This window comes from Parasteatoda tepidariorum, chromosome 1 (genome assembly GCF_982258835.1).
Source record: "Parasteatoda tepidariorum strain Cologne lab strain chromosome 1, Ptep-v5.0, whole genome shotgun sequence".
NCBI classification, from domain to species: domain Eukaryota; kingdom Metazoa; phylum Arthropoda; class Arachnida; order Araneae; family Theridiidae; genus Parasteatoda; species Parasteatoda tepidariorum.
Window position 1 is genome coordinate 91,318,101 of NC_141755.1, and position 14,510 is coordinate 91,332,610.

Genomic DNA, 14,510 nt, shown 5'->3' on the forward strand with positions numbered 1-14,510 from the left:
TGATTGGAGCTTGAAAGAGCCAATGAATAGAACCTAGTCGCAAGGAGTTTGCAGCGCACCCTAGAGTAGAACTTACGAACCATTGTTTAAATTACTGTAGTTTCGAAAGACATTTTAACTGTAACTGCAAAAAAAGTAATTTATAAACAAATAAATACGAATCTGCTTTCATGCGGGATTGTTTGCTACTATTTAAATACTTTTTAGCTCTGAAATTGAGTTCTTGATAATTTTTCTTCGCTTACACATTTCTTGACATAAATTTGCATCCTGCTTTTTTAATATTTTGAAGTAATCTCTCTATATGTGCAAAAATCGGGCTTAGTTTTAGATAGAATAATTTTTATTATTTAGAAAAGCTAGACATTACAGGATGAAAAGAATTGCTGTTGCTGCCGGTATGGAGTCGGATGATGACGATGAAATTGACGATATTGTTTTTCCTTCTTCAGAATCCACAGGAAACACGCACTCTCAGGACATTTTTGTCTCTGCGGAACAAAATGTTAAAAGTCCGATACAGCCTTCTCCAAACTTAGTAAACGAAGGACAATACGTAAGTAAATTTTTTCGAATTCTTAATTTGTCTTTTATTTCTCATAAACATCGTCGCTAACTGTCTTACTTTATTTGTGACAGTAAGCTTTTATTCTTTCCTTAAAAAATATGTCTTCAGTAGTTTCAAGTTTACATCTCACCTTGTTCTGCTAATACTTGCTTTAGAGATTTTGATGCTTAATTGATACTAAATTCTTTATTTTTTTTACTTGATTTTACATCATAATAAGATTTTATATTCCCTATTATTCTATTTGAAAACTTTTATTAATATTTTATTAGGTTATAAATAATCTTCTGTATTAAAATATATTATCTCCAGGTATAAATGGGGGATATTTCCATATCGTGATCTGTTGCGCCAACTTTAATTGCCAAGGTGCCAAATAGATTTTAAACTCTCAAATTTTTTTAAAGAAAACATGTAGATGTTTGCCCTCGGGTGACTATGAGTTATACATTTCAAGTTGGTCACTTCCTGTGATTATTTTTTATTTATTTATTTATTTTTTTTACTTTCTCGTGGGCCACTGCCCGGAAGTTGCCAAGACTTGAAGGTTATTCTTCCACAGATCACGATACGGAAATCTCCCATATAGTTATTCTACAATGTACCAGAGTTTTGTATACAAGCTAATAATTTCCTTAACTAATTTAGTAACTCCTGAAAATATGTTGGTTACATATCCTGTTCAAAGTAACGTCCACCTGTTGTAATGTACCGACTCTTTAATTTGAGTGTTTAATTTGAGTGTAAATGTTTCAAAAACAATTTTCTTTAAATGATTTTCAGAAAATTAATCATAATTTTTGGTAGTTTTTTTTTTAATTAAAAAGAATAAGGCTTGTCGTCAAAGTAGAATCCGTAACTTGGTAGATTCTGACTTTTATGCAGCAAAGCTCAGTTATCAGTGTCCAGAAAAAAAAAATTCTTTCTATATAAATACCTGTAGAAAGTACCTTTGAAACTGTAAGAAAGTACTTTCCAGTCCGGGCTTTAAATAATGTAATGTTTCAATTCCTAACTTCCACTTTCTTGGAAGCCCCCAGCTACTCTTACATTTATCATCGATGGTTGTGCTCCGAATTTTTCCCTAATGGTGATCCAGAAGTTTCCAGAAATCCAAGGTCCAAAAGTGTCAAGAAATCATCAATTACATTTATGTATAAAAAAATCTTGTTAAAATAAAAAAAATTTAAGAATATTAGAACTAGAATCTATACTTCGCATCTCTTTCATTTGTAAATATTTTTTCTGATTGAATAATAGATGTGATTAGAGTTAAAAGTAAACTTATTCTTAATTTTTCATTTAAATTACACAGCATATAATTTATTTAGAATTTCATGTTTTGAAAACATCAATGATTTAAATTTATAAAGACATAATTGTTTTGAAAAGCATCATTAATGACTAACTCAATAAGTTTTTAAGATTTTCAAGTTGGGCTCACAATCACCCCTGATTTATAGTAATGCTTTTAAAAGTTATTAACTAGCTTTTTAGTTCAATTCTTCCTTTTTTCTTAATTTGAAAAAATGAATTAATTTAAAAATAAAAACACCAGAGCTTAAATCATTTGCGAATGTGTGCTGTGTTGTAACCAAAGGTGAAAGTAATTTTTCTCCTTAATTCTTCACTTGATATTAACAAATACAAACTTTATTTATGTATGACATTAAGGTTAGGGAATTTTATTAAAAGAATCATTTCTGATTCTAAAGAAGAGAAGGTGGTAGTAAGAATCATTATTTCTCTGTGTGATGTCCAAAGCTTTCTGACTATATTTTATAAAACACTTATATGCATATGTGGTTGTAAAATTCATCAAATTTCTTTTCATTCATTGGCATTATGAAAACAAATTACCTGCAGAGATTTATTTTTAGGTTGAAGTTGAATGGAAAACATATTGAATAACAAATTTTTTTTAGAACTAACAAAATTTAGAGTTATATATGTCCGTATTTACATCAGGGAGATTTCAGTGTTGCGATCTGCGGTAACTTCTAATCAGTGGTCCATGAGAAATTAACAAAAATCGCAGAAAGGGACCAATTCGAAAGGTATAACTCGTAGCCAACCTCCGGGCAAACATCTTATGTTTCTCTTTTAAAATAAATTGCGAGTTTGAAATCTATTTGGCATCTTGGCAATCAGAGTTGGCGTGACAAATCACAATACGAAAATTTCCCCTTTGCACTTTTATTAATTAAACTCAACAAAAGTTGCTTGAAAAAACAAACAAATATTCTTTTAATTTATGATTAATTTAAATCTTATAAATGAATCACCTACAGGCCTAAGCATAAAGCAAAGCAGTTAAATCCTGTTTCATTATTCCATATTTTAATTAAATTTTGTTTTGTTTCAAGTTAAATTAAGTTTTGTTGAAAGCTAAGTTTTATTTTCTTCCATTTAAATTTTGCTATGCAATGGAAAGAGGCTAACAATAATTAAATTGAAAAAAATATTGGGGCAAAAAAAAATTGCGATGATGGCATTATCTTATTCCTTGAATTCCTCTCATTTCATTTGATATTAGTATGCCTTTCAAATTTAAGTGTAAACAATTTCCAGTTAGAATAGCTTTTTCAATAACTATAAATAAACCCTAGAAACAAAACTTTGATAAAATTTGTTTGGATTTAATTAAACCAGTGTTTAGCCATGATCAATTATGTGTTGGTATATTAACAGTAAAATCCTTCAATTCTATCTACATTGTGTCGCCAAATGTACATTTTAACAATTGTGTTTTTAAAGAAATTCTTTCAAAACTTTAAAATAGCCAACTTCTATGTTGCCTTGGTTGATGGCATGGCTCATTGACTTAAAATGTTGTTTCAACAGTAAAATACTGTCTTAATTTTTGCCTACTTTAATACTGTGACCCTTTTTCATTTTTTATTTGTGGTTTTTTACATTGTAGAACTTGCTATTCTGAGGACAACATGCTATTCTGAGAACTTAAAGCTGTTGTGTATCTGAACACTGAAAATTAGAAATGTGTCTGTAAATAAAATTTAGAGGTTAAGAAATGTCTCAGAAAAAAAGAAATGTTTAACTTTGAACTCAACGTAAAGTTTTATTTCAGTTACCAAATCTTATTTTAATTCTAACCTTTTTTAAGACTATATTTAGTTTTCTCACTATTTTCTTTGGTTCTTATACATTTTGTGATAGAATAAAAGACTTAAAGCTGTTGTGTGCTTCTGAATACGGAAATTTAGAATTGTGTCATTAAGAAAAATCCGTAAACTGTTGCCAATTTCAAATTTATATTTAAATGTATTTATTTAGAATTTTGTACTGAGAAAAGTTTTATGCACTATTTATTCTAAGTCTCTAAAAAGTGTACAGAGCTAGACAGAAGGAATGTTTTCAGTGTGAGAGGAAAGCAAGAGAAGTGCTAAAGTAGTTCCAAGATTTGGTCAGCAGGGGGCAAAGCCTCCCAGTTTAAATTAAATACTTCAATAAAATTTGTGTTTTTATAAACCTAGATAATATCAAGAAGGTGAAAAACATCTTTGATCATCTTAAAAGAACATATTGAAGTTTTATAAAAGCAATTTTCTCAAAATTTGCATGCGGATGAAATTAGAGAAGTAAACTAATAATTTTTTTTTCTTTTTACAAGATAAGTATAAACTATTCTTATCTACACAGCCATCTTCAGCAAAAAAAAAAGTTAAAATTTTGCTTATAAAAATAGCCGACCGGACTGTGTAGGGGTCTGGAAACTGGTCTTGCAAAAGGAAGGTTCTGGGTTTGAATCCCGGGCAAGGCATGGATGTTCTTTCATTCACTGTACTATCTGTCCTTACTGTGGGAGCAATGTTGGCCCACCTAATATGGTGCCTCTGAAAAAGTGGCCAACGAATCTGCCTTATAAATGCCTGAATTGATGAAATGTTAATACAGGTGAGCAATCTAAATTAGAAAAATAAATAAATGTATATAGAAATAAATAAAGTTGCGAACGATTTAAGAATCAATAATGAACTTTAGCATAAGGCAGAAAATTTTTTAAACTTTATTATTGCATTATTATCCAATATTGAAAGAGCTCATACAAAAATATTTACAAAATCTTAATGTATTATGTATATGTAATAGAAATAGTGATTATACCTTCATATGTGGTGGAAAATGAAAAGTTGCAGCTTTAATATTTTATTTAAAGATATTTTTTTTCTCCAATGACTCAGAATACAAAGAATCAACCGGTCAAAATAACAAAAACCAAGGGCACTGGCCTGTAGGTTCATTAGCTAAAATATATTACTAGTACATGTTTTCACTGGTTTGTTTACTTGTCTTTATTAGATTATTTATAAGTTATTAAAGTGGATTTAGAGGAAAAATTACGTTACACAGAATGTGAAATGTCACAATAACGATGAAATGTAGTATTTTGTGACAAAAATAGAGATCGAAACATAAAATCATAACAGCATACAATCCCTTTAAACTGATTGTTGCTCCAAAAGACATGTGATAAATATTTTTATAGTTCGGATTGAATTCTAGTGTTCTCAAGCCACCATTACTTTCGAGCTCCGCTTTTAATGAGCAATGATATAAATGCTTTACTAATGTGGTAAATGCTAATTTTAAATAAAAGATATATTCTGCTTACTTATAAAACATTTTTAATGCTGGATAATGATATTATTAAAACAACATTAAAGTTTAATAATAATCAAAAAAGGTCATTGTTAGCAAGGGTCTGTTTAGAAGAAATTTGGGTCCTTCACAAAGTATCTTTTCATAAAAACGGACCCTTCACAAAATAATTTATCTTTTAATCGGACCCTTCACAAATTTGTTTATCTTCATTATTGTTTTGTTAATCGAATAAACCAAAAATGCCCAGGTAGGGGTGGGGGCAGAAAGAAAGATGTAAACGAACTAAGTTTTGTCTTCAGCAGACGCTTCTTCCATTATTCGTCCAAAATGAATATTCTGCGTTCAGCAGTATAGGCTAAATACCAAATATTTGTATGTTGCATCTCGAATATAGTAGCAGCAAGCAGCAATTGCTGTTTATTTTTTGAAATTTCATTTTTTTTAATTATAATTTTGCAGTGTTGAGCATAGTTCTGTATGTCTTTACAATTTAAAAACTCATTGAAAAAGTTTTTTCAACAAACGGACCGAATTTGCACAAATTCAAAAAAGGTTCGGGTTGAAAGAATGGGACTTAACGTTTATTTTATATTCACAAATTACGAGTAATTTTTTCACAATTTTACAAAAACAATTTGCACAAAATGTCTGGACCGACCCCTGGTTAGTATTGCAGGCAACACTCTTATTGTAGGCAATAAATGACAAATTTATTATGTGTTTATTCATTTGAAGACTATTTTCCATAATCTAAGTACACTTTCTCATTCATCGCTTAAAAAAAAAAAAAAACTGCTTGTTAATGACAGGGGATGTCAAATTATTTAAAGTTAAAAGCAAAATCTTACAGCGATTATTTTACTTGTTGATTAAATATCAAGGTATGCACTAATTTTTGTTGCTAAAATTTATGCTTGCTTATTTTTGTTAGCAGGGTTATGTTTGAGCTATGCTTGTTTTTGTGAGTGTTTAATTAATTTTTTTTAAAAATCGTAAAAATTAAAAATTATAGGTTACATATTTTCAAAATGGTAAAAAAACATCAAATGTTGTAAAAGAGAGAGAGAGACTTAATGTCATAATTTATTCTTCTACTGCACTGTGCTGGAAAATCAATTTAAACTAGGACTATAAACAAAACTATCACCATTTTACATATAATTAATAAAAGTATTAAAGCAAAATGTATGACTTTGGTCAATTTGGCTATTAAATTCTAATTTGAACTGTATATAGATAAATATTTTATAACCTGATGACTTCTTGTTACTGTACACCACTAAACAGAATGAGTAAATAAAAATGCACATCTTTTTCTTTCTTTCTTTTTCTAATTAAATCAATAGGAAATTAACATCATTTATTTAAAAACAAGCTCTATTCTTCTTTTAAGTCATATTTTATGACTTGGCAGTTTTATTTTATAAAAGCATTTTATGACGTCGTTTAGATAGAAATTAGCATTCAAAGGGGGGGAACACAAGTATACTCAATATTTTCTGAATCTCTTCTCAGTATTTTCTTAATAGGGAGATTTTAAAAAAATAAGAATTGAGGGCCATTCACTCATCTAATAATATTAGCAAATGCAGTGACAAATCTTATGTGATTATAATTTATCATTTCAAAATACTGATGTATCTCTTTATTTTTTATTTAAAAATAATTAGAATTAACAATTCAATATTCGCAGAACTGTTGAAATGGTAATGAATTTAAAAACCTTTCATTTACTTTTGACTAAAGTGCTAAACCAACAAAAATATTTTTATTGGGTTCAACCAGTTTAGATTAACTAATAGAAGTTTTTTTAAAAATATTTTTTAATTGAATTGAAATTTCATGTAACTACTTACAGTGGTGGCCAAAAGTGTGGACATTTTTTGAAAGTTTCATGTTTTTCAACTTTGTGTGCTTGTAGAATATATTAATTTTCACTTAAATACAAACGTTTACATATCAAATTGAAGGCAATTTAATGTAGAATTTAATAACAAAACAGTATTAAAATTTCTGTATTGCAAAAAAAGTTATGCTCATTTTAGTGGAACCAACACAAATCGTTTTGAATAAGGACGTGTTTTGTAATAAAAGCGTACTAGCCAATCGCAAACACTGTTCTTAGGACCAATCAAATATCTGTAACAATAGTTTAGATTATTTGGATGATAAAAGAGTTATTGTTGTGGAAATATTTTGCTGAATGATGCATACTAGTACAATTAAATAGAGTATTGCTGTTTTTGAATATTTAAAGTCCTTTTTTTTAATTAAACTAATTTTAAACAATGTCATCAACAAGAAGAACTAATTTGACATTTACAAAAAGAAGCCGAATTGTCATATTGAGAGAAAATGGCCTCTCTTATGCTAAAATTGCAAGACAAGTTAGTGGTTCAGTGACTTGTTCTGTTGTACGAAAGTTCTGTTTAAGTTATGAAAAAACGAAATCAGTGGAAAATAAAGCAAAATCAGGCCGAAAAAAATGCACAAGTGCTATTTCCGATAGAAAAATTAAACGGCTATGCCTTCAAGATAGAAAAATTTCATTAGATGTGAAATGAATGCAGCGGGTATTGAAGTAAGTTCAAGAACAATAAGAAGGTTATCTGGATTTGGGCTATAAGCTAGAATTCCAAGGAAAAACCATATTTAAGTCAAAAGCAACGCGAAAAACGAGTTAAGTGGGCAAAAGAACACATTAAATGGTCAGAAAATCAATGGGAGCAAGTAATCTGGAGCGATGAGAGTAAAATATCGCTCTTTGGTAGTGATTATAGAAAATACGTGAGACGTAGAGTAGGTGAAGCACTTCATCCTGATTGCATTGAAGCAACTACAAAAAACCCAACAAATTTCAAGATTTGGGCATGTATGTCTGCAGATGGTGTGGGCCGAATTCAAGTAATTGATGGCATCCTGAATGCCAAAAAATACATCGAAACTGTCCTGAAACCAAAATTGATACCTTCCATCAAGGATCTCTTTTCCAACAACGCACCATTTATTTTTCAGCAGGATTCAGCTCCATGCCACACAGCAAAAGTATTCAAAGCATGGTTTCAAAATAAAGGCATAGATATATTACCATGGCCAGGAAACAGCCCTGATCTCAATCCAATTGAAAATTTGTGGCGACGTTTGAGAATTCTTGTACGGAAAAAACGTCCATCCAATAAAAGACAACTTATTAAAGCTATAATTGATTCTTGGCACCATGTGATTACTAAAGATGAACTTCAAACACTCGTTCACTCGATGAAAAGATGCTGTGAAGCTGTCTTAAAAAATAAGGGTTATCATACTAAATATTGATTGCGTAAGTATCACTTTAAAAAAAATGCAAATCTAAGATAGATCTTACAATTAGTTGCATTACTTTTTTTGTAATACAGATATTGTAATACTGTATTTATTATTAAATTCTCCATTAAATTACCTTCAATTTGATATATAAACGTTTGTATTTAAGTTAAAATTAATATATTCTACTAGCACACAAAGTTGAAAAACATGAAACTTTCAAAAAATGTCCACACTTTTGGCCACCACTGTATGTGTCATCTTTCATTCAATATAGTGTCCTTCATTGCTTAATTTGGTAAAAGGTGTAACTATTTTCTCTCCATGTTCTTAATCTTCTCAGGTTTCAATTTCGTCAAACTTGAATTATTAATTTTGAAAATATTTTTAGTCTAATGAACTGAATAGAATATTAAAGGTATCACATTCTTGAATCAAAAATAAGGAAAAGAGTTTTTAATTTTAGAACTTGAAATTAAAGATTTCGAAATTTTTCATTCATTTTTATTATGTAATTTTATTAGATCTTATTTCTTTTCTTACAATTTCGGAACGACATTCAACTAAATTTTGAACTGAAAATTAACGAATTCGAACTCATTAGTTCATTCTAATTAGGCAATTTTGTTGTAGTTAGTAAATCTTATTTCTTTTCTCAGAATTTCTGAACGGCAAATTTGTTTAGTTATCTCTATAAATTTTCAGAGAAAAATTATTTTCAAAATCGTTTTCTTTTCTTCATCTATTCGTATGATTTAAGATTTAACAGGAAGTGTTCCTATTTTTGCCACCTGTCGATGCAGAAAGCTTGACGTCGTTACACTCAAGACATACTTGGCGAAGCTCTTACTAGCATTTGCCAACAAAAATTTCACATCTTACACATTATTTATTGTTCAGAAGAGACATGAATGAAACTATTTTTAATAAAGGTCACAGAGTTGTCTGAAACTACCTATGCTCTATGCCAGAAATTTTTTTTCAATTGTTATTTATTTTCGTTATTTGGCTTTTGAATTTTTTTAAGTTTTCAAACTTTTTATTTATTTATTTAGTCTAGGTTTGAAATGATCTTACGAAATTTTATTTTCATTCAGGGGTCATTTTAGGTGAAATTTACATTCATAAATCAGGGCCATTGTTTACTTATTTCATACTTTTTACCAGCTACCTACCAACCCAAAAGGAAAGAAATACAGGTGTTAGACTTATAAAGATAAAAATACCAAAAGAACAAGTATAGAAGAAAAATTATTAAAAATTTTATTTAAATTTTTAAAAAAAATGTTTAAATAATTTTTTTTTTTTTTTTTTTTGAAAATTTTATTTTTTTCTTTGTTTTCTTTGTATTTTTATCTTATCCTATGGGCTCTATTTACCTGATGCTTATGAGCAACTAATAAAACTTAATTTTTAATTTTCTTTGTAAATTTCTTTTCCCTTTTGTTCTTTTTTACAAAATTATGAGTAAAATTTTCAAAATCCATTCAGAGGAGAAAAAAAATTCTGGAATAACTTCTTACAATTTTTTAATTAGTTTTATTTTTATAATTAATTTAACATATTTATACTTTATACGTTTTTCATCACGTTTTTCAAGACATTTAAACAAAGATCTTAGTGACTTGAGAGGACCTTAAATTTTAAGATGATTTTAGTGGCCTCTAAAATGCCTTACTTTAATTTGGAAGGCTTTTAATGGGTTTATGTTATTTAGTAGGCTTTCCATTTCATTTTGACCTAACTCATTTTATTATTTTAAAAGTAAATTAATTTTTATTAGTATTTCAAACACATTTTCAAAATTTTTGGATTATGTAATTTATCATTATATTTATTTCAATTCTATAGCATGTTTTGGGGTATGCATAAAGGAAGCCTCAGTTGAAAGCTCTCACCTGTGGTTTTTAAAAAAATCAATGCTATTTAAACGGATTCTTCGAAATTCCTTCTTCCTTTGAAGGAGATTTTAATATTATTTATTTTTTCTAAGCCCTGATATTAATGCTTTTTTTTATTAACTATTTTCATTGTCGTTTTTGCTTGTTTTGGGAAATATTTTTTGAGAAACTGTCACTATCAAAGTTAGGTTTCGGTTAGGTTAACGGCTATATGCGTAAATATGAAGTTTCTGTTAATTTTTATTTTGTAAATTTACAGTTATTATCTTTAAAAAAAAAATTTTAAGAAAGAAATATTTAAAGATTGTTTCAATAAAAATGGATTTCATTCAATTATGAACGAATTGTATTAAATCTCGGGAGGCTGGGAAGATCGGCACTTTTTCAAAGAAAAGTTAACGAAACTAATTTTTTTTTTTTTTTTTTTGTTCGAAAGTTGTTAGGTGGTATGAGTGAATAAGCTCATAAAATGTGTTGGTATTTGAAGAAGTTTTTAAATTGTATCTGTGAGATACCTTTAATTTGTTTTCTTTTTTTATTTTAATGGGGCTCTGTCAAAAACTCCTGGCTTTGCCCCAAGTTTTACGGGACAAAGACATGCATTTCATTGTTTAGATAATCTGTTGGATCTTTTATTTTTGTCTATGCCTACTAAAGCTGTTTCATTTTGATTAAGTTGATTTTTGAAATGGCATTGTTGATGGTTTAATCGTTGGAGCATTCCTCACCTTCACTTTTAGAACGACCCTTCAAGTAACTAACTACTGATTTTTTACCTATCTAGATATTTCTAAAATTTTGATTATCTATGTATTAAAAAAATCTAGAAGTTGAAACAGTAATCGTAAAAGAGTGATGTGTTTCACCTTGCTAAAAATGCTTGCAAAAATATTGTTCATTTATAATACATTGCTTTATAAGTTTTATTATTTTTTTTTTTTTTTTTTTTATGGTTTAGATTCCTATCTCTTAGGTTTTGAATGTTAAAGAATTAATTAATATTATTGCTTTAAAGTTATCTTTGTCCCTCCGCGAATGTTTCTGTATAATCGTGTATTCAAGAACAATTTTTATTCCAAAATTAGGCGAATGGAAACTTCTGTTTCTAACATATTCGACAAAAATGAATTATAAGAAATCGTCTGCTTTCCTCAATATTTTTTTTTTTTTTTTTTTTAATTATTAAGGTTGGAAGCATTACCTACTTCAATCATCGTTTTTATCTACTGCCTACATTTTTTTACATGGTTTCAAAGTTTTATTTTATTAATTTAAAAATAAAATAATCAAATAGCCTTTAAATTTGAATAAGTACGGCGCGCTTTCAAAGATTTTTTTTTTTTTTTTTTTAAAGTAAATTTTTTTTTTGAATTTGAACAAAGAAATGGCGGTTGCATTTTTAAACGTTTATTTTGGTAGTTTTATTTACTCTCTGAGTTTTTGTTTGTTATGACGAAATTTGTCTGTTTTTCTAAATTAATGAAAGCGTATTACATTTATATTATCATATCTTTATATTTTGGAATTTAATGAAATATATAAATTTCGGGATTGATTTAGGACACAACGTACCAAATTCATATTTTTTTTTTTTTTTTTAATTAATACATTGAATTTTGTTACATTAGACGGACGCAATTCATTGTAGTGTCAGATTATGTTTTAAATGTTTGATTATTTTTATTTGTTCCTGAAAATATTTATTAAGTGATTAAATATAGGTTTATTTTAATATCTAATTTAGTATTAAACAGCTTTTATTCATAACTGCTTTTTATTCCTTGAATATTATAAACAAAATACCATACATAATCCACATACATCATACATAAATTATTTGGCAGAAAAAAAAAATGTTAAAACCACGGAGTTGGAATGAAGTAGAGCGCGGAAGTGTCACCAGATGCAGAGCTCATTCTAGACAGAAAAAAGGGCATTATTATTCTAAAAAGGCAATAATTTCTTTCTATGGGCTTTACCCGTTCTATTAAATAACATTGTCAATTAGTAAAAGAAATTTTTTTTTAAACTTTTCTAAAAGTAGCAAAGCAATCATATTAATTACTAATTTTTATTAAATTAACATATATATCGAGTTAATAAGCTAATTAGCTTAGTAATTTATTTGAAATGCATGCATATATTATAAAATAATAAATGTATGTTTTTGAGTGTTTGTAGTTATGATTTAATAATTAAAATGAATAATAATAATTATGATTTTATGATAGTGGAAGTAACTGCAAACTTTCAAAGACAAGTGCAGCAAGGGGGTGTGGTGGCTATTTTTACTTTCTCATATAAATCCATGTATTGACAGCAATGACAAACTAAATAAAAAGAGTTGAAAATAATAAAAGTTTAAGAAATCCATTGTATAGTTTGGGGGGGGGGGTGTAGCGAGGTAGTATTAATGTAAAATCTATGTTAAATTAAAATGTAAACGCATTTTATAAACCTTAATATCGATAAATCAATAAAAAAATTATTATGCAGGGCTGTTACCAAAGAAATTCAGAAAACAACTGAGTCAAATTATAATAATTTTTATCAAAGCATACATTTTTACCGTTGTTGTTGCGTATGCCTGTTAGGCAGAGGGGTGCGATTGTTCTTGTTTTCCATTGGCGCCATCTATGGCCAAGAATTCGACTTTTGCCGGCGATCTTCGGCCGGCGGGCTTCGAACTCTCGGACGTGGGCCCAGTGCCCTACCAACCAGGCTATCTCGACCCTATTTTTACCGTTTTTAAAACCATTTAAAAATTTAATTTTTCTTAAATTATAAAAATTTCTTTCATTTTGCATATATTGAAAAAATAGAAATTTAAAAATAATTTTGCAATCTAGTAAAGTTTTGTTCCAATAAATATAATACAATTTTTTACTGTTCCACTAATCACGTTTTACTGTGTCACTGTTAACTCCTGAAGCTTTCAACTTTACTCCAGTAACAGAGGGGACTCAGATGTTTGAGACAAAGAGAGATGGGGAATATAAGAGTGGGCTTGCTCTATTTCTAATACAACTCTATGGTTATGACAATTTCAAAGGTTAAATGTTTTTGTAAATACAATAGGGAACCGATTATCCGGAACGGTCGGAACCATCGCTATTCCGGATAACTGATTTTTCCTGTTTTCTGAATCGCTACAAAAAGCCGTTTTCTTATAGTTAAAAGAAAAAATATTTGAAATAATCTTAAAAATAAGAAAAAACTATGAAGTAATACACTAATGATTATTTCCGAAATGATGGTAAGGTAAACATCTTTAAAAAAAGAAAGAAAAATCGTAAAATCTTATGAGGAAAAAAAACAAAATTTAAAAAGTGGCGAGAAAATTTATTGAATTTCATTCCGGTTTTTTGGTTTTCCGGTTTTCTGATTTCCGGCTAACGGGTTCTGTTCTGTATTTTAATTTTAGTAAATATTTTAAGCATAGATGATCTTTGCAGAATTAAGACTACTGAACGCTTCAATGAGTAATGTTTTTGTGAATATTTATTTTTTATAATTTCTATGTTTTTGTACTTAGCTCCTTTCAGCCCTACGTCATTATCATTTAAAATGAGATTATTTTTTCATGACTTCTCTGTTGATCTTACAAGAGAAAATAACTAGTAATATGAGAAAAATTTTCTTATTTTACTTACTTTTTGTTAAATAATTAAAAAAAATTCTCCCATATAAAACTAAAATTAATTAAATAAATGTAATTAATGAATTAATATTTGAAAAAATTCTATTTATGTCAAGTGCCATCCACTACAAGTTTTAAAAAATGTATTTGAACTTGAGTGGATGAATAAAAAGTAATTGGAAATTAACAATTGAACAATTGAAAATTAACAATTGAAAATTTGAACAAGATATAGGGAGAGTGTGATAGGAGTAGTAGAAATTGAAAAAAAATTTTTTTTTAAAGTTATAATGTTTGATTTGTGTATAATTAATTCCGTCAGGTAACTTTTTTTTTTAAAAAAAAATACAAATTGATGTTACAGTAGGGAACCGATTATCCGGAACAATCGGGACCATCGTTATTCCGGATAACTGATTTTTCCGGTTTTCTGAATCTTTACAAAAAGCCGTTTTTTTTATTGTTAATCCCAACT

The 14,510-nt window shown here is 28.3% G+C and overlaps 1 protein-coding gene across 1 annotated transcript in view; it reads left to right on the forward strand.

The window, feature by feature from the left end:
• The first annotated feature begins 21 nt into the window (after positions 1-21).
• Positions 22-14,510, forward strand: part of Gasz (ankyrin repeat, SAM and basic leucine zipper domain-containing protein 1) — a 35,354-nt gene continuing 20,865 nt past the window's right edge. Inside the window, exon 1 of the mRNA XM_087168898.1 lies at positions 22-556. Coding sequence (XP_087025024.1) covers positions 374-556 — 183 coding nt within the window. The 5' untranslated portion in view covers positions 22-373. The remainder of the gene's footprint in view (positions 557-14,510) is intronic.